The 19,416-nt window shown below is 42.9% G+C and overlaps 1 protein-coding gene across 1 annotated transcript in view; it reads right to left on the reverse strand.

Annotated features, from left to right (window-relative positions):
* Nucleotides 1-14,885: 14,885 nt before the first annotated feature.
* Nucleotides 14,886-19,416, reverse strand: part of DNAJC1 (DnaJ heat shock protein family (Hsp40) member C1) — a 251,823-nt gene continuing 247,292 nt past the window's right edge. Inside the window, exon 12 of the mRNA XM_027847908.1 lies at nt 14,886-15,375. Within this exon, the coding sequence (XP_027703709.1) occupies nt 15,307-15,375 (69 nt within the window). The 3' untranslated portion in view covers nt 14,886-15,306. The remainder of the gene's footprint in view (nt 15,376-19,416) is intronic.

The raw sequence follows: 19,416 nt of genomic DNA on the forward strand, positions 1-19,416 counted from the left end.
AACTGAGGCCCAGAGAAGCTGTGGCGCCCTCAGAGTCACACAGTTAAGTTCTGTAAGTAAAAGAGCCAGGATTCAAAACCTATGTCTTCTGACTCCAAATTCAGTACTCTTTCCCCTGTGCCACTCTGAATTTCATCACCTAGTCCCACAATTATTAAATAAAAATTCATTTTTGGTATCACATAATTGCTTCTAAACTCCACTGCATTTTGCTTGAAGGTGCCTGCTTCTGTAATCACTGAACTCCCAAAATGTGGAAGGAGATCAAAAACTCCACAGCCTCAAAACCATTGGAAAGAATGTTTATAGTTGAGTGAGTATTCATTCAAGGCAGTTAAAGAAGCAAATGCCTACTTTCTTGATCCAGTTGTCCAGGGATACCACATGGTGGGTCCAAGGTGTGGATCTTACTACATGATAAACTTTTTCCCACGGTATCGGTCCAGTTTTGATAAATTTGCAATAGAGGAGCTCAGACTAGTGCTTAGAAAAGTTTCTAGAGAATTATGCTCTAAGAAAATTGTGCTTAACTATGAGCCACCTGCCCTGCTGATGCCATTTTGTGGGAATGCCCCTGTGCATTCACACCAGCTGGGTCTCCATTCCTCAGCCACCCTTACATTCCTGCCTTTCAAGTACCTTCTTCATCTCCTTTTCCAAGTCTCAGCTCAGGGGCTGCCTTGACTCTGAAGCCTTCCTCATTCTCCCTAGTTAACATTCTTCAAATTACCTCTTTAAAATTTAAAATTTTTATATTTTTCAATCAACAAAAATCTACATTGTCTCTTTCTCTCCTACCTTCCTTCCCCCACTGTTGAGAAAAAAAATCAAAAGATACATAGTCAAGCAAAATAAATTCTTCCATTGGACATGTCAAAAAAAAAAAAAGTCTTGATCTGCACTTGTCTCACCTCATTGTCAGGAGTTGGGTAGCATGTTTCATCATGAATCCTCCACAGTTGTTGTGGGTCATGTATTGCTCAGAGTTCTAAAGTCTTTTAAAGTTGTTTGTCTCTACAATGATGTTGTGTAAATTATTTTCCTTGTTCTCATCTCATTCTACATGAGTTTATACAAGTCTTCCCAGGTTTCTCTAAAACCCATCTCCATCATTTCTTGTAGCACAGTAGTATTCTGTCACAGGCAATACCACAACTTATTCGTCCATTTCCCAATTGATGGACCCTCTTAGTTTCCAGTGTTTTGGTCCTACATATGGGTCTTCTTTTTTTGATCTCTTTAGGCATTGCTGAATCAAAAAGTATTCACAGTTTAATAACCTTTTGGGTCATAGTTCAAATTGCTTTCCAGAATGGCTAGACTCCCACACAGTTCCAACAGTGAATTAATGTACCTATTTTCCCACAACCTATCCAGCTTATCTTTTGTTGTTGTTGTTAACTTTGCTAATATGGTGGGAGTGAGGTGGAACCTCAGAGTTGTTTTAAGATAGTGATTTAGAACTTTTTTTTTTTTGGTGTGGCTATTGATAGCTTGGATTTCTTCCTCTGAAAAATGCCTGTTCGTATCCTTTGACAATTTATCAGTTATAGCTTTTATTCTTATAAATTATTCCATATATACATATATTTTGTATATGTGATATACAGATAGAGACCTTTATCAGAGAAACTTGCAAAGTTTTTTTCCCATCTACTTGCTTCTCTCCTAATTTTAGGTGCATTAATTTTATTTGTACAAAACCTTTTTAATTTTATGTCATCACAATTGTTCATTTTACCTCCAGTGATCCTCTCTATCTCTTGTTTGGTCATGAACTCTTCTTCTATCCATATATCTGACAGATAATTTCCTCGCTTCTCTCGTTTCTTTATAATGTCACCCTTTATGTTGATAACTCATATATCCATTTGGAGTTTATCTTGGCAAGTGGTATGAGATGCCAGTCTGTACCTAGTTTCTGCCAGACTGCTTTTCAGTTTGCCCAACAGTTTTTGTCAAATGCTGAGTTCTCATCCTAATAAAATTCCTTTATTATACTTAATCTGTGTATATCTGTATACTTATCTGTATTTCCTCCAATATTCAATCTAATCCAGCAAACATTTGTTAAGTGCTTACTTTGTGTAAGATAGTCCTAGGCACTATATATAAAAAGAAAAAATGCCTTCAGGGAGATTGTATTTGACTGGCAGATAAAGCACGTAAACCATTAGGCACACACACGGTCAATTCCAGTGCTTAGTACAGTTCCAGGTACATAGTAAGTATTTAATAATTGCTTATTAATTGATGAGGAAAGAGAATTGGGAATGGCTTTTCAAAGAAAATTGCAAAGAAGCTGAGCTTTGAAGAAAACTAGGAAATCTCAGAGGTGGAGGTAAGAAAGGAGTGCATTCCAAACCTGTGGGACAATCTGTGCTGAAGTACAGAGGTGGGAAATGTCAAGTTCAAGGAACAGCAAGTAAGCCAGTTTGGTTGGAACATAGAATGAGTGAAGGGGAACAAAGCAGTAAGACTCGAAGGTTTATCAGGAGCCAGATTGTGAGGGGCTTTAAATGCCAGGCTGAGGAGTTTCTATTTTATCCTACATCGGGGTTCTCAAATTGGGGTGATTAGTGAACTTGTTTTTATTTAATATCTTCCTATTTCAATATAATTGGTTTCATTTGTAACCATCTATATGTGTGTGTGTGTGTGTGTGTGTATACACACACACACACATATATATATATATACATTTAAAAACATTTTGAGAAGGAATACATGGGCTTTATCAGACCCAAAAGAGGAGTGTGACCAAGCTAATGCTTTAGGAAGATGATTTTGGCAGCTGTGTGAAGGATGGTCTGGAGCAGGGAGAGACTGAAAGTCCAATTATGAAACTTTTGTAATGGTCCAAGTGAAAAGTGGTGATGCCTTGAGTTGGAAGTGGTGGCCATGTGAGTGAAGATAAGGGATGCAGAAGAGAAAAAATTGATCTGGGAAGTGAATAGCTAATTCACAAGAACAGGATTGGTATTTGGGGGCCACAGCTTTAAAACAGGAATGGCAGGCTGTCTAATAGGAACAGAGGTTAGGTGCACTTAACCAAGTGTCAGTCAACATTTATTAAGAGCTTATTGTGCTGGGGACTGGGGGTGCAATGACAAAAGTGAAACACTTTGCCCTTGGGGAGTTTACAATCTTCCCTATAGGAGAGGTGTGTACACATAAAACAGACAACAAGTTTTTTTCTAGATAGGGGTTTGGGGGAGGCACTAGTGGCTAGGGGAATCCAGAAAGGCTTCATGACGAATATCCCAATCGAAAAAAGCAGAAGATTGAAAATCAATGAGCTTGACTTTGATTCCTGGTGAAATTCTAGGCTGGGATACTAACACAATGATTAGTAGGCATCTTGGTAAGGATACAGCCTGGCTTCATAACTGAGAGATCATGTCAGACTCACCTTATTTTCTTTCATGCATGTTTACCAGATTGACAGGTGTGTGTGTATGTATATGTATGTGTATGTGGGTGGGTGGTGTGGGGGAGTGAGGCGGGGAATGTTGTAGGTATGATTCACCAAAATCTTAGCAAAATTTTGATAAAATATGTCATTCCGTTCTTGCGGAAAAAATGGAAAAGATGTAGATATTTAATTGTACAATTAGATGGATTTGGAAGAGCAGAATAAGCAGACTCATAGCCTGGAAGGAGTTCTCTAGGGCAATGCCCTAGGACTTGGATAAAGACATAGATGGCATCTTCTTCCAATTTGAAGATTATGTAAAACTGGAAGGAGCAGCTAACACTGATTCAGCATCCAAAATGATCTTGACATCTACGGCAAAATCTTACACTTGGGTTTTCAAAAATTTACACATACAAGATAGAGGGAGCGTGGTCAGACCAGAATTTGCCTGAAGAAGATCATCAGTGTGATTTAGCAGCCAATAACAGCTAATGTTATTTTGGGCTTCTTTAAGAGAAGCATAATTTCTAGGATACACTTTCATTGGGCCTTTTCTTGAGTACTGTGCCCAGTTCTAAGAATTAACATTTACGAATGACTTTGATAAGCTCAAATACACCCAGAAGAGGACAACTTAAATTGTTAAGGGCTTAAAGTCCATGGCCGTAGGAAGATTAGTTGAAAGAGCTGTGTATGTTTAGCCTGGAGCAGAGAAGATAAAGGGGGAGTGGGGGTGGGGCATGAAAACTATTTAAGTATATAAAGGGTTGTCATGTGAAAGGAATTAGACCTGTTCCGCCCAGAGGGAGGGAGGAATGAGGAACAATGTATGAAAGTTTCAAAGAACCAAATTGAGTTTTTTTTTTAAACAAGGCCATCAGGGTTTAGTGACTTGCCCAGGGTCACACAATTGATAAGTGTCAAGTATCTGAGGCTGAATTTGAACTCGGGTCCTCCTGACTACAGGGCTGGTGCTGTATCTACTGCACCACCTAGGTGCACCTAAATGTAGTCTTGAAATGAGGAACAACCAAAGGTACAATGGGCTGTCTTGGGAATATTGTCTCTATAACCACTTATTCAATATGTTGTCATGTGGATTCTTTTTTTCAAGTATGAGATAGATGAAATAGCCTATGAGGTCTCTTCCAACTCTGAAATTCTGTGACTGATGAATGTAAGAAATATGGTGGTGGTGGTGGCGGTGCTTGATGGGCAAAGGAAAGGAAAAGGTAGGGGATGACACTGAGGTTGGAAAACTAGGTGACTGAAGTATGTTGGTTCCCATGATAGCCAGGGGTTTGGTTAGACATGTTGGGAAGGCATCATGGAGCAGATAGGATTTGGACTTGAAGAACAGGCAAGACTTGACCAGTTGGATAAGAGGAAAATGAGACATGGGACAGCAGCATGAACAAAGATATGGGACCAAAACGAGCAATTCTCTCCCAGGGAGATGGGGGGTCAGTGAGGAGACATCTGACTCCCAGAAAGTAGTGGGCTATAAATGGGGTAGGTAGGTTGAGTCAGGATCATGAGAATCAACACAGAAAAAATTTAAATGTTCTGGAATAGGTAATGGCAGAGCCATTGTAGATTTCTGAGCGATGGTAGTGACTTAAAAGCAATGTTTTAGGAAGACAGAAGCAATACACAAGTTATAACTGAAGGAGGGAAGACCAGGGACCAGGAAACCGCCTAGAAGACCATACCAATCATCTCACAGTGATGTGACTAAGAGCCTCAACTCAGCGATGGCAGTGGAACAAGGAGATTTCCAAAGGGAATTTGACAAGACAGGGGATGAAAAAGGATGAGTAAAAAAAAAAAGTTTAAGCCTGAGCAACTGAGATAATGGAGGTGCTTCTTATAGTAATAGTGAAACGGGGACCTGGAGCTAGTTGGAACAGGATGACACATTAGGTGTTTGAAATTGTGTTTGAAGCAATGACATGTCATTCAAAAAAGTCCATGACTTCTACTAGTGACTTGTTCTATAGGTTTCCTGGTAGCAGAGAGTAAAACCCAAGTTGGAACTCCAAGTGTAGAATTTAAAAGCATAGAGATGGAAGTTGAGAAGAGGAGGGGGGCCATGAGAAGATGATGATTAGGATGTTTATGTAATCTGTGCTATGCATTTCTCAGCAAATGCTGTTGCATGTTTTGGGCTATCCAATGAGTTTTTTCTTTTTTTAAAAAAAAAAATCTATCCTGGGGAGATACTTTAGTAATTCAATGTATCTCCTTGATGGGGATATACAATCTCCATTGTGGTACAAAAGCTAACCCATCTGTACCTCCTCATGCTATACAGTTCTTCCGTACATATTCTATACATCCCAAGAGAGTACTCATTTCCTGGTAGGATATGCATTTTTAAAAGTTTGGCTGATCTCGTTTGCATGACAGTTTTTTTTTTTAAGTGCCATTGATGTCTTTTGTAGTATAGGCACTCCCTCCCCTAACATTTCACTCAATCATTGAACCTTCACTTTCACAACAACAAAACCAACATGATGGCTGCATCTGACACTATGTGCAGCATGCCACCAAACCACTCACTGTCCATCCTCTATCCTTCTTGAGGAATGGAGGGAGGTGTGTTTCTTCATCTCTTCTTTGGAGCCAAGGTTGGCATGAGATTCATTCTAGGTAATCACTGAAATAATAGAGATCTCTAATGGGAAAAGCACTGGACTTGGAGTTACAAGACTGGTTCCATTCTCAGCTCTGACACTTACCCAGCTGGGTGACTTTACGTGTCCAACTTTCAGTGTCCTTCTGTATGAAATGGGGATGAGCAGATTTGCACAACCTACCTGACAGCTGCTGTGAGGGAACAGTTTTGTCCAAAAGTGAAGCATGGATGTGTGCTATCGCTTCACTGTTGGGTTTTTCTTCTATTAGTAACCTACTTTCTGAATAGTACGGTTCTTTCAAATGAAAATGGAAAAGAGGATTGGCCCATACATGCCGGCTGATTTCCTTGGAAGAAGAGCATTCAAGACTGGGAGACCATTCTCATTAATGCTCGCAGCATCCTGGGAAGGTAAGACCATTCATTGAACTTTGAGTATCAGAGGTACAATGAACTTGAGTGACCTGTGGTCATTTCTCTTTGTGATTGTATGCTTTAATCCTGTCCCTGTTGTTCCATTTTTTGGGGGGGGGGGCAGTGGAGGATGCACTAAAATACCCAAAAAGAAGTGACCTGGTATAATATAGAAATAAACTCACATTTTTATTTGGTGCAACCTCCTAAAGCTTAAAATTCAATGGAAAAAAACCCATTTTTTTCTGATTAGGTTTATTTTATTTTATTTTTCCATACTCTGATTAATGCATCTGGTGTTTTTCATTTGGCTCCCTTAAGAAGGAGACGGACCAATTAGGAGATTTCACATTTTTGGCACCAATACCATTCATGTTACAACAGTGTTTCTCACTCTCCTCATCTCCTCCCTAGAGCAAGTACAGACAGGTGTTTCCGGCAGCTGAAATGTCCATGTAGAATTCTTTAAACAAAATAAGGTGCATACTTCTCTCCTCTCCCAAACCTTTGACCTAACGTTTCAGTTGCGTGTGTTATTAGCCTTTTTTTGGATCAAATGGCACCTCATCCTGTCATTATGCCCTTTTTGTGTCTCTGTTACTTTTCCCTCTTCTGGGAGACTTTCTCGTCCCCTATACATCTCCCTAGAATAACCCCTCTCCAAACCAACAGGCCATCTCTGCTCTGCCTACCAGGGAGAACTCCAGCCATGATGCTGTGCTCCCAGGGCACCAGTTGACCAGCATTCAGACTCACCCGTCCCTGGTGGTCCTAGAGGCAACACAGTTAACCCATTAGCTAGTTGTGTCTATTGGTTTGGGGAGCCAAGTAAAGCCTTTGCTTGGGGCTGAAAGACTAGAACTTTACACACACTCAGGACAGTTTGGGTTTCATCCTGATTTAAGACTTTCATTTTTTACATTGGAGAAGATGTAAATGCTCTTCTGGTGGGATGGATGAACCTCTGAGAGTCTGAATGACTTTCCATCTTTCTTGGCTAAGTAGACTGTAAGGCTGGGCCCTGCCTCTTTAATGATTTCTGATGTTCCTTTAGCTCTGGCTTCATAAAGTACCCTTTCTCCTCTTCCCCTGGTGATTCTTTAACAACCTCTTAGATTCTAAAATGTTGACTTTTTTTTAGATTTTTTTTTTTTTTTTTTTATGGTTCATATATCCCCGTTCTCTGCTTGTAGAAGCTTTAGGGTCCTTTATTTGAGTTGGCACCTGGATCAAAGTCTGACCCATTTCCAAGAATGGTACACAGAAAACATAGAGTATTGACCTGATTAAAACCTAACTATTTAGAACTGGTAGAGTGAATCTTAAACGAAGACCCAAACCAACCCCCCTTTTTTTTCCCCTCTGGGTGAAAATTGTTCTCCATAGTCAATTACCTCTTGTAGCAAAGTGTAATAGTTAATTCTTAAAAGCGATTAAGGGTCCTGTTCAGCTGCATGGTGCCTCGTCTCAGTGCAGTTATTAAATGACTGAAGTGCTGTGCATCCGCCATCATAGTGCCTGCTGACTTTAGGGTGGGGGCGGGGTGCCCTTTGTCCTTGGACATTCACCACGTTCCCAACCATTGCCAAGTCTTAAGTCCAAATGCAGGCTCTCGAGGAGCACTATAGACTCTGGGGAGTCTGGCTTCCTGTCTATCCATTCCTTATTGTCTGTTACAGATAAGATGCTTGCCAGCATGAGGGAGGAAGAAATTGTCTCTGGAGTGTGTTGGTGCCCAACTGCCTTCCAGCTGGGCATTGACTCTTCCACTACAGTTGGGCAACAGCTTGGCATGGGCCAGAAGCAGCATAGGAAACTCAAGGTTCCTGAAAGAAGTTAAGGGCTAGGGCATTCTGGGAGGAAGAGGAACACCAAGCAACGATTGCCATACATGAGAAGCTAAGAAGAATCGCTGAAGGCTCTGGGGGGAGAAGAGATGTGCTACCCCGTGGACTCTTTAAGACAGAAGCCTTGTGGAAGGGAGCAAGGCATCAACCCTGAAGATCTGGATTCTTCTCGCCGCCCCCCTTCAAAGTACCAGGTCTGACCAGTCCGGGGTTAAGACAAGCCAAAGCACAATAAATCTAGTGATCTTCTTGCAAGGTTCCCTTTGAAGACCCTTCTACTAGAATTTCTAAAGCTCACCTAAGAAGGGAAACTAGGACTATGCAAAATTGTCTCAAAACTGCTGTTTGACAAGAGTAAAATCCTGTTTTCATGGAATAGATTGGGATCAGAGTCATTTGGTAAACACAGAAGCCAATAATTTACCCTTAAAAATAATTCTCAAAACAAAAAAAATTCTCTGCAGCAAATCAGTGAGGCAGTGTGTTGTATTGGTGTTAAGAGTCAGAGAACCTGGGTTCCAATCCTTGTTCTACCCCTAAGCACCTGAATGGTCTTGGCCAAGCCAATTAATCTTTCTTGGGCCTATTTCCTTATCTAGAAAATGAGGAGATTGAGTCAGACAGTCTCTAAAGAGCCCTCCAGCTTTAACTCCATGATTCCACAATGACCAGTGCTTCATTGTGGCAAACACGAAAGACTGGCCCTGCTACGTGGGCACAAACTCTATCAGGTCCTGCCATCTTGGAATGGTCCATTTCTAGTCTAGGGGAGTCTTCAGACTCCCCTGGCCACCAAATGACGCATTTTGCAGGCATGGCAGTGCACAACCTGATGTTTTTCTTAATCTAAATGACAGGAGGGGATCTGTTCCACTCACATTTTTCTCTCTTTCCTCACTGATTAGGATATGGGGATGCTGGCCAGTTAAGTCACTTCCATTTAGAGAAATGGAAATTTCTGGTAAAGTAGTCTTAAGTGAAAATGATTACTGTTGAAAATCTGATAAGAATACTAATCCTAGAAAGATACATCCATTACAGTTGTCCAAGAGAGATAGTTGGGCAGCAACCCCTGCTGCCTCTCTCCTGGCCACTCTGGTCTTTGGGTTAGCTTCCCTTAGAAATTTCTCAGAATCTGCTGCTGCAGTCCTGGTGTCTTTGTGCCTTTAAAAAAATCCTGGAAGGATTTAGACTCAATGTCTAAAGAAATAGGTCTTAGAGATGCTGGTTTAATATTGCTTCCAGCCCAAAGCAACATCACACAGATGGGGAGGGGGGAACCCTCTGGCTGGTGTCAGTTCTGGGGCCATAACTTTAACGCTGTCTCAGCCCCATGCATTTCTCACTAATTTTTTTGGTGAATTGCAATTATGCATCCCCAAATCAAATCTCCCCCAACACATTCATTTCAGTAAGCCCAGCAGACATCCCAAACAAGGACAATGCAGAAAAGCTGCCTGGGCCTGTCTCAGACTTTTGGAAGAAGAGTTCTTTCCCCCTCCTTCCAAATTAGCAGTCTTTCCTGCAAATCAGATTGATGAAGTGGTTTCTACTTTGTATTCTACAAGGAGCATTTCCTTCTCCTGAACCAGAGGGAAAATGATTGTAACCTCTCAGTTTTACAGGGTAATAATCCAGTCTCCCAAGTGAATGGAGGCTAAGGCTGAAGGCCAAGTAGTTTATTCAAACAAGGGACTGGGAATGTTGCCAAAACAAAGACCACAGGGCTGGCCCACCATGTAACCATATTATCACTACTGAGTTTACAGGTGACTTAGAGATGGGGATGGCCCCAGCCAGGAGAGAAATAGCGGTTTTGTTTTTACAAGTGACTGAGATGGAAATCAAATCTGAAAGTGTAGCTTTAGGGAATAACAACTATGAATTTAATAATACTACTGCTAATAATTTTCCACTAAAGTCCTGCTCTGATGCATGGAGGTGACCCTTGGCTTTTTAAAATTAGATATTTTTTTTTCAATCAGCAAAAATCTGCTTTCTCTGCCTGCCACCCTAAATTCACTCCCCCCATCCCCTATTGTGAACGAAAGAAAAATAAAACCCACGTATAGCCAAACAAAATAAATGTCTACATCAGCCATGTCCAAAAAAGTACATGTCTCATTCTGCACCCTCAATTCTTCACTTCTCTTCTCTTTCAGAAAGTGAGTGATTTGTTTTGTTATTAGACCTCTAGAATTGTGATTGATCATTTCTCTGATCAGAGTTCCTCATTCTTTCAAAGTGGTTTTTCTTTGTATTCTTGTCATCAGATAAATTGTTCTCCTGGTTCTGTTCACTTCTTTCTGCATCAGTTCATACCAGTTTTCCCAGTTTTTTCTGAATACATCCTCTCCATCATTTCTTCCAGCATAGTGGTCCATCACATTCATAACTTATTCAGATTCTCATTCTTCCTGCCTCAAATCTGATGTTAGGGCTGGGCTCTGTACACTAATGGAGGGAAGGACTGGCTGGTCTCATTGCTACTTTCTTGGGGGTACCGAGTGTGATGTTTATTCTAGGATCCCAGGGACAGTTCAGGCTTGGGACCTGCAAGCTTCTAGTGTTTCCAAAGTGGTCTGATCCAGGGTAAAGTCGGATGGCTGCCTCCCTGGTCTGAGCTCCTGATGTTGGTTTGGGTCTGAGCAACACTTGCTTGCTGCTGGACTCCCCACTGTGAGTCAGCTGGGAAATTCTGTTCGTTCAGAGCAACAGAATTTCAGGTTTCCCTTTGGTCTGGGATTCATGGGCCTTGATTTTTGCTCTACAGGTTTTAGTATGGGCTAGGAGGAATTGGTACCCCGCTCTACTCTTATGATCTGAACCACCCCACTGCTGCTTGCTTATTAATCTGCTCTTGTCTTGAAATGCTTCTTCCTAGGACCTGCTACCCTGGAACAGAACGCCATCCCTGAGTGCAGATACTCTCCCTTGTCTGCCCTGTCTCTGTGAACTGGGAAGGGGTAGTGGGCAACGAAGCTGCCAGTTGGCACCCATTCCCATTGGGATGGCCGAGAACAGTCCTCTTCTTGTCTGGTGCACAGCCTTTCCCTGGCCTGGCCTGGATTTCTCTGCGTGGCAGCCCTCATCTCCACTATCTGCAAGACCTCTCTGTGGCAACCTGGGCTGGAAAAATGACTCGCCGTGACTTTTGCCTTGGATTTCCCCATCAGGATGTGGTTTGCTCCATTTTCTAGATCTGTTTGGAGGACTTTGGGCTGGGAGCTGGCTGTCCTGCTTCCTGCTACTCTTGATGTCCTGGCTTCACCTCCTTACCCGGGTTTTTGACAGTGTTGCCAGCAGGACCCATGCTCTGGAAAGTCCTACCAAGCTGGAAAGGCGTCAAGTATAGAATTCTGAGTACCCAGCACAATATCTGGAACATGGCGGGTTCTTCATAAATGCTTGCCATTTGATTGAATGTCAGAGAACTGGCCTGGCCAGATTTGGAGAGGTTCGTGACCGAGCACAACACAGGTTAATGGTGGTTTTTTGGTTTTGGTTTTGGTTTTTTTGGCTGCAGCAACTTGTCTAAACCTACTAATACACGGTGGTGGTGGCCTGTGTTGGTAGAGGGACAAGATACCTACAAGATACATCACGGTATTGAAGTACCGAAAGAATAATCAAATGACTTGCCAAAGGTCAAGTACAGTGGATAGAGTGCTGGGCCTGGAGTCAGGAAGACCCGAGTTCAAATCTGGCCTCAGACACTTACTAGCTGTGTGACCCTTGGCAATGTCACTTAACCTCTTGTTTGCCTCAGCTTCCTCATCTGTAAAATGGGGATTAAAAATAGCACCTATCTTCCCCGTACTTGTTATATTGCAAAGCACTTGGTACAGTGCCTGGTAGTAAGTGCTCCATAAATGGTAGTTATTATCATTATTGTCACATGGTTAGAAACGACGGCCTAGGTCTAGAACAGAGGATGTTTGACATCCAGGCCAATGCTCCTTGTAGTGACCATACCACAGACAGTGGATAGAGGGAGTAGGATGTTTGGTGGGGCAGCAGCTGTTCACATAATCAAACAGATGCCTTCGCTGACACTACACCAATTCTGCAGATTTAGCTTTATAAAAAGGAAGCCATGAATCTGAAGTCTTTGTTTCTCAAATCCACAATTCAGGAAGCTTGTTGCATTTTAGAACCATTAATTAGAAGCCTCTAGTTTGCCAGACTAAATAATCCAATTCAATGTTGTCGTTTTGTAGATTCCTATAAGGAATCTTAAATTCACCTCACTTCAATTTCTTGACAATGGCTATGGGACTGTGGCGGAAGGACAGACAATCTCCCAGAGGATGAGTCATCTGCAAGATCCAGTCTGATAAAAAAGGTTTTGTATTGGGAAAAACAACCACCAATACTTTGCTGATAGAAGCCATCACTCAGTATTACCAGCCTTCCTTGGGGGTGGGAGGGGGGGATCATGAGCTGTTCCAATGTTTCATGGAAAGAGAAAGGAAAAGGAGATAGGAACAGTTAGAAAGATCTTAATAACCCCTTCTAACTCTAGACCCGTTTGGCACACCAAACAAACAAAAATGAAATATAACTCTTAACTCTTAGCCATTCTCTTAGGGCATCTCAGATTCCCCCAGGAGTCCCCAGGCCTCTGCTGCATATGGATTCTGTCTGCTGGCTCCCTCTAAGTTAGAGGCCTTTACTGAAGGCTATAAGATATGGAATCTTGGAGAAATTTTCCAGAATTAGCTTTAGGATACATTTCTTGGTGGGATGAAACCATCCCTGAAAACAGCTAGTGATGGAAGCAGTTTATAGTTTTTAAAGAGCCTTTTGGCTTAAGAGTGAAAAAGCATTTATTAAATACTTACTCTGTGCCTTAGATATCAGAGGGGAAGACACAGACTTTGATGTTCCCTAAACGTTTACAAAAGGAAACTTCTTTCTTTGGAGGACAGACTATGAAAAGGTATCAGTTACGGAGAAGGGACCCCGGGATAAGCATTTCTGGTCGAAACATGCAGGAGGTCAGGATGTTTGCCAAGCATATGTAGATTGAGGAGAGATCAAAAATGCACATTTGAAGTGGGCCCAACATCAGAAGAATTAGGTCAGTGTGGTCTACAGATGAGCAAAAATTTGAATTTTGAATAACAAAACATTCTTAGAAGAGCAGGTGCAAAGATCCCATCCCAGATGAAAAAGAACATCACCAAGCGTGACATACTGTGGTTTTAACCCTCGAGGCGGATTCTGCCAAGCACCGAGAGATGATGGGAGGTGCCATTCAGCAGCATTTGCCACTGTGAGTGGGACAGACTCAATCTCTTCTAAGGCAAGGTTTTGGTCTTTGGGAATTTTGAGGACTTTTAATTGAACTTGCCCAGTGGTCCAGGGTTGTGAAAAGAAAAAGGGAAAGAATCAGCATTTAGAGAGGGAAGGAATTATGATTTAAAAATTGCTCTAAAAACTGAGATGTCACCTATGAATGGAGATTGTTTCTGTGATTTGTCATTGTGCTTAAGAGGAGCAAGGAATAAAGGAAGAACTCTCCTCCTGGCCAGCTGCTCCGTCCACTGGGGGCAAGCAGACAGGTTAAGGTAATGCTCATTCTCCTCTGGGAACAAGAACCTTTTGTGGAGTCACTCAGGAGCAAGTGTCAAAAATGGAAGCCGTCTTCCCCACAGTGGAATGGTCTTAAATGGCTTCACCAGTTTCCTTGAGCAAGGGAGGTTGCTTCATGTCACTGGGTCCCAGTTTCCTCATTTGAAATGAGAGCCTCTTGATATCTGATTTCCTTTCTGGCGCTTGTCCTGTAAGTCTACGTCCTTGCCTCTAGTTAAAATATCTACCAGATAAAAGAAGCAGATAACTGGTTGAATGCGTAAAGACATTGGACTTTTCATTTGCCTTTGTCCCATTACCAAAGTCTCTTTTCCTAATATGCAGAGTGCACTGTCCACAGGGCTTCACTGCCCCGTCAGGCTGGGACCTCCAGCTGCTGGGTGGGCCTGGGCCTTGGCAGCTGACCGTCTAGTTCTCTAACTGGATGCGCTTAGCCCTGCTCAGCACATTTCCTCTGCCGTAGAGGGCATCCAGGAGGTTGGTGAAGCAGAACCATGCCAGTCAACTCCCTAGTCATTCATTCATCCAGACAGCATGGGAACTGTGTGGGTAGGGAGGAGGGCGCTGGCAAATCGGGTCAGCATTCTGAGAATGGGATGAAGAGAAAAACAATGGTGAGAGACTAATGGGACACAGTGCAGAGAAACCATCCATGTGTAAATCTAACAAATGACCACTAAGTATATCCTGAATGGGCCAGGAACCATGAGGGTTAGTTACTAACTGGTATAACATCATTTCTGCTGATGGGACCTTGAAACCTAATTGTTGCTGAAGACCTTATCCAGTCATACTACCAAAGCCAAGGAAACCCCATCCTCAGCTCACAGACCCCGGCATCACTGGCAGATACATATTGCACCCTATCCCATATATGGCCGAGGGCCTAGGCTTTTATAAAGTCATCAGATAATCTTCTCACAGTCTGAAAAAGATACTAGTCATTTAGTGTTTTAAGGATGTCCATGGCTTTTATGAAACACATTTTTTAACACATATTGGTTTATTGTTTACATACATTCCTTTTCACACTGGCATGATGCATGCTTGCTCGAGTGCGCGCACGCGCACACACGCACACACACACACACAAACACACAAACACAGAGCCTTATACCAGTAGGAAACGATTGGTCTGAATTTTTCCAAAACAGTTGACTCTTTACAATGAAGTGTTAGATAAATAGTTCTCCAAATGCAAAAATACAGTTTAGCTTCTTTAACACAGTCAATGTTTAAGCAAGATGGCATAAGATTTATTGGTATTTTCTTTTACTAAGGCACATGACGTATAGAAATACTGAGGTACAAAAATGCAAATCACTGCAGATGACATTTAAAATATTCTCTCGTTCTGGAAAATGAAAGGAAGATTCTTCTTTCCAGAAGACTCAGCTTTTGGCTTGTTTTTTCTTTTGTACTAGTTCAACCAGCAGCTTGTATCTAGCCACACATTCTTCCTGTAGGGAGAAAGGTGAAGATATTTACTTTCCCATCCGAGGATGATTTTACACCTGGCGTCTTTCAAGGAGGTTCTATCCCATTTCTAGTGAGACAAACATCAAGAATTGCGCCCTTTACACGTCAAGTTGGAAATTCAAATATAACAAGTATTTATCAAGCATCTATTATGTATAGTGCACTACATTAGGGGCTAGGGAGATAAGGATAAAACAAGCAGCCCCTGCCCTTCAGGAGCTTGCAATCTATTAAGTAAACAAGACAAATACAGAAATCCTATAAAACACATATTTGGAATATATCCAAAAAGATGCCTAAGAGTAGAGGGAGGAGGAGGAGCAGGGACTGGAAGGCTTCCTGGAAGAGGTGGTACCTGAAGTAGGCCTTGAAGTAAGGGAAGAATTTTAACAAGCAAAAATGTAGGCTAAGACCATTCCAGGAATGGGTGATAGATATGTGAGCAAAAAGAGATGGAGGTGGGAAAGGATGGGACAAATCAGGCAACAAAAAGTAATAGTCCACTCTGGCTATTACAGAGAGTGTGTGAAGGGTTAGTACGTGATAGGCCTGGAGAGGAGGACTGAAGCCAGGCTGTTTTTATTTTCCAGAACAAATCCTTTTATTAAGGAGATTTGCTCTGTGAAGTTTGGATTCAGTCAAAGGGCCACACTTGAGGACCTAGAGGGCCACATGCGGCCTCAAGGCTGCAAGTTGCCCACTCCTGGGCCAGAGGTATCAAGGGCCCTGGACTAGAAGGAAAGTTACCAATGTGGAGAGGAGGGGAGGGTGAGAGAAATATTTTTTAGGTACAAATAACAGAACTTGGCAACTGATTGGATGTGGGGGGAGTTAAGGGTGAGTCCAAGGTTGCAAACTTGGGTGACTGGGAAAATGGTGGTAACATTTAAAACATAGAGGAAAGTGAGGAGGCTTGCCACGTTCTGGGCAAAAGGCGATAAGCTTAGTTTTTGAGGCGTCAGTGGAAGGTTTGGGGGAAGGTATCCCATTAGGCAGTTAGACTGGAGCACAAGCAGCCATGTACACAGAGCCAATGGCTACAGCCAGGGAAGGAGAGACAGGGCCCCACAGCAGTGAAGACACACCTGATTGTAAAGGGCGAGCGGGTGAGTAGAGAGCGCAGCAGCAGAGGATATAGAGTATTCTCTTCCTAGACGTCTGGCCAACAAGGACAGAAGCCAGAGGAGAATACCTGAGGGAAAGGACGGCCCAAATTCCTGCCAATCATTCTCACAACGGGCAGCAGCTACGGATGAAATCAAAGCACACGGGCATGATGTTGGGGGGAAAATGCACAGCTTGGTTTATGTTTCCCTGAGGAGGGAAGGGCAAGTGAGCAGCACAATGTGTGTCTGTGAAAGTCAGCACGTTGTTATTATTCTGACTTCACATTACTAAGAACTTAGTAAAAGGCGTGGAACATTCTGCCAAGATGGTCTCAGAGAGCTTGACCGCAGTCACAGGACGGGAACTTGGATCTAGACTGGCGCTGATCCTTACTGCCCTCCGAGTTCATTTCCCACGTGTGTAAAATTGAGGCTGTCAGATAAGAGGATCTCTTTAAATCCTATGGACCTGACGTGTAAACGTAGAACTGGAGCCCCTTCTTTTCCCCATCTTCTTCGAGACCTTGCCTCCTGGCTCTCATCCACTACGCTGATTTTCCCATTTGCAGTCTATCTATACTCCAGAACAACTGGGATGCAGAGCCGGCACTCATCATCTCTGCACCTAAGGTGAAGGTGTGTGGCTTTGGGGACGGCAGCTTTCTTCCCTGCTAGAGGACTGGTGGCGTTGGTATGGACTAGAAGGAGAGAGGGGGCCTCAGGACGGGCTGGTATCCTACAGAGTCTGACAGTCTGGGGCAGAGCTCCAGCTTCCCTGCCCTCGAGGTCTGGCAACCACTAATCCTCCGACGAGAGGCCTGAGCGTGGCATGGGGCCCTTTGTGCTGCTGACTGCTTGTAGCAAGCACTGGTGCTGATCTCTACTTGCTAACTAGAATCTTCTTGCTCCTGATGATCAGCACAGTGTCCCTGACCCCTCTGACAAATGAAGTGCTAGAAATAAGGGATCTCTTGACTGCGACTAACTCCTATGGACTTTACATGGTTCTCCACCTATGGGGGCTCAAGAAATGCTGGATTCAGATGCAAGCTTCCCTCACACAGCCACTTGGTAAAATGGTACCTCTGGACCTCAATTCCTTACTGGAGAAGAGATGGAGGGGAAAGAAAATGTCCATTTGTTCATCAGGGGCAAAAAAGAAGGCAAGATTTCTATTCATTAATATCTATGCCTCAGATGATCCTCATTGGTTATCAATACTGCCATTACGGGAACTAGGCTTCTCTCTGGCAAGGTCAGAGTATTAACCAGGGTCCACTCTGCTTCTGCTAAAAAAAACTCTCAGCTAACAGGGGTTATAGGAGATCCCACACAATTCAAGCCCTGGCAAAACCTGGTTTTTATCTCTTTTGGGTCATTATATTGGCTGCCCCAGGGTGGGAATGCCTGACTGTTCAATTCCCTTCCCCCGAAACTTTGACTTAGTTTTAGTTTTATGGTTTTACACGAGTATTTTCCAATATAAAGCTTAATATCTTTTTTTAAAAATTTTTTAATTTTAATTTTTTTTTTTAGGCAATTGGGGTTAAGTGACTTGCCCAGGGTCACATAGCTAGTAAGTGTCAAGTGCTGGTCTGAGGCCAGAGCCGATGCTCTATCCACTGCACCACCTAGCTGGTCCATAAAGTTTAATATCTGAAGGCCTCTCCAGAATCCATTACAATATAACTGAAAAGAAAACCTAATACAAAAAGGTGGCCATGGCCAAATAAGTTCTTGAATGAGGAATGAGTGTGACTTTTCTGTGTGAATGTAGCATTTCTTGAGGACTGTCCTCCCCCAAGTAACTAACACACTGGGTCATAGAGAAAGCAGCTATTCCCCAACTACAGAGGAGAGGAAGGAAGCATCTATGTGGAGCCTGGCCTAGCTAACCTCCAGTCACGTTCACAGCTCTGAGCTCTCCTCCCTGCCCAGACTTCTCTCTTTAGGGTCCATCGTCAGGCTATTTGGACGGTAGGGAGGTTAACCAGCAGCCTCTCCAGTGGCCTGGTCCTATGCCCAACACTTCCAGGTGAAGGAACAAACCAGCTTTAAGAGGGTAACTCTAGCTATGGACTGAAAATGTCAGTGTGCTGAGTGAGCTTCTGAGTCTCTTTATCTACAGAAGTTAGCATGACCAGCTCCCTGCTTCTAAACCAGTGGGAACTAATCAAATATGCAAATATGGCTGCTTATTCTTATAAGTGAGTCACGGACAGATGTTGACAGATGTCAGGCAGACAAAGGGACAAATAATTTAGTTCTGATAAACTGGGGGGCTGGACTGGGCAAATCTGAGTCTCCCAGTCTGGCTCAACTGCCAGTGTCAACTTTTTTTAAGCCTGGGTCTTTGCATTTAGACACATACAGGGCCACAAGCTAGATTTTCTACCACAGAATTTCAATTAAAAAAAACCCAAGAATTTAAATGAACATCAATTTGCCCAGAGGGCATTAAGTGATAGGCGCATCCAACAGAACAGAGATTTGTTCTTTTGATATCCTTGGCCAGGTGTCTGAATACAGTTACAACTCCAGAGCAGTTATTACAATAAATAACACCCATGGGGCTCCCTTGTGTCAAGAAAGACCCGAGTGGAAAAGACCACACCCCAAAGCCTACCGGGTCTGAATTGTCGGCTCATGAGGGGAAGGGAATCCCCAAGATGAGGGCCTCCCTGGGTCTCCTTCTTTCCGAGCCTCCACGTGGGATCATTTACAGCTGGATTTTGGCTGATGGGAACAACTGTGAAGCTTGCCAGGGTAAGAAGCAAGTAGGAGGCTGCCAGCTGAGCCATATCATGGGCTGCAGAAGCTAACTTGGAGATACAATATAATTCTGGCAATGGTCACAGAGTAAAACACTGACCCAGGCTTCTTCTACCAGGTGTTCTACACTTAATTTACATCAGG

The sequence above is a fragment of the Vombatus ursinus genome, unplaced genomic scaffold (assembly GCF_900497805.2).
Source record: "Vombatus ursinus unplaced genomic scaffold, bare-nosed wombat genome assembly UNPS02005459.1, whole genome shotgun sequence".
NCBI lineage: Eukaryota > Metazoa > Chordata > Mammalia > Diprotodontia > Vombatidae > Vombatus > Vombatus ursinus.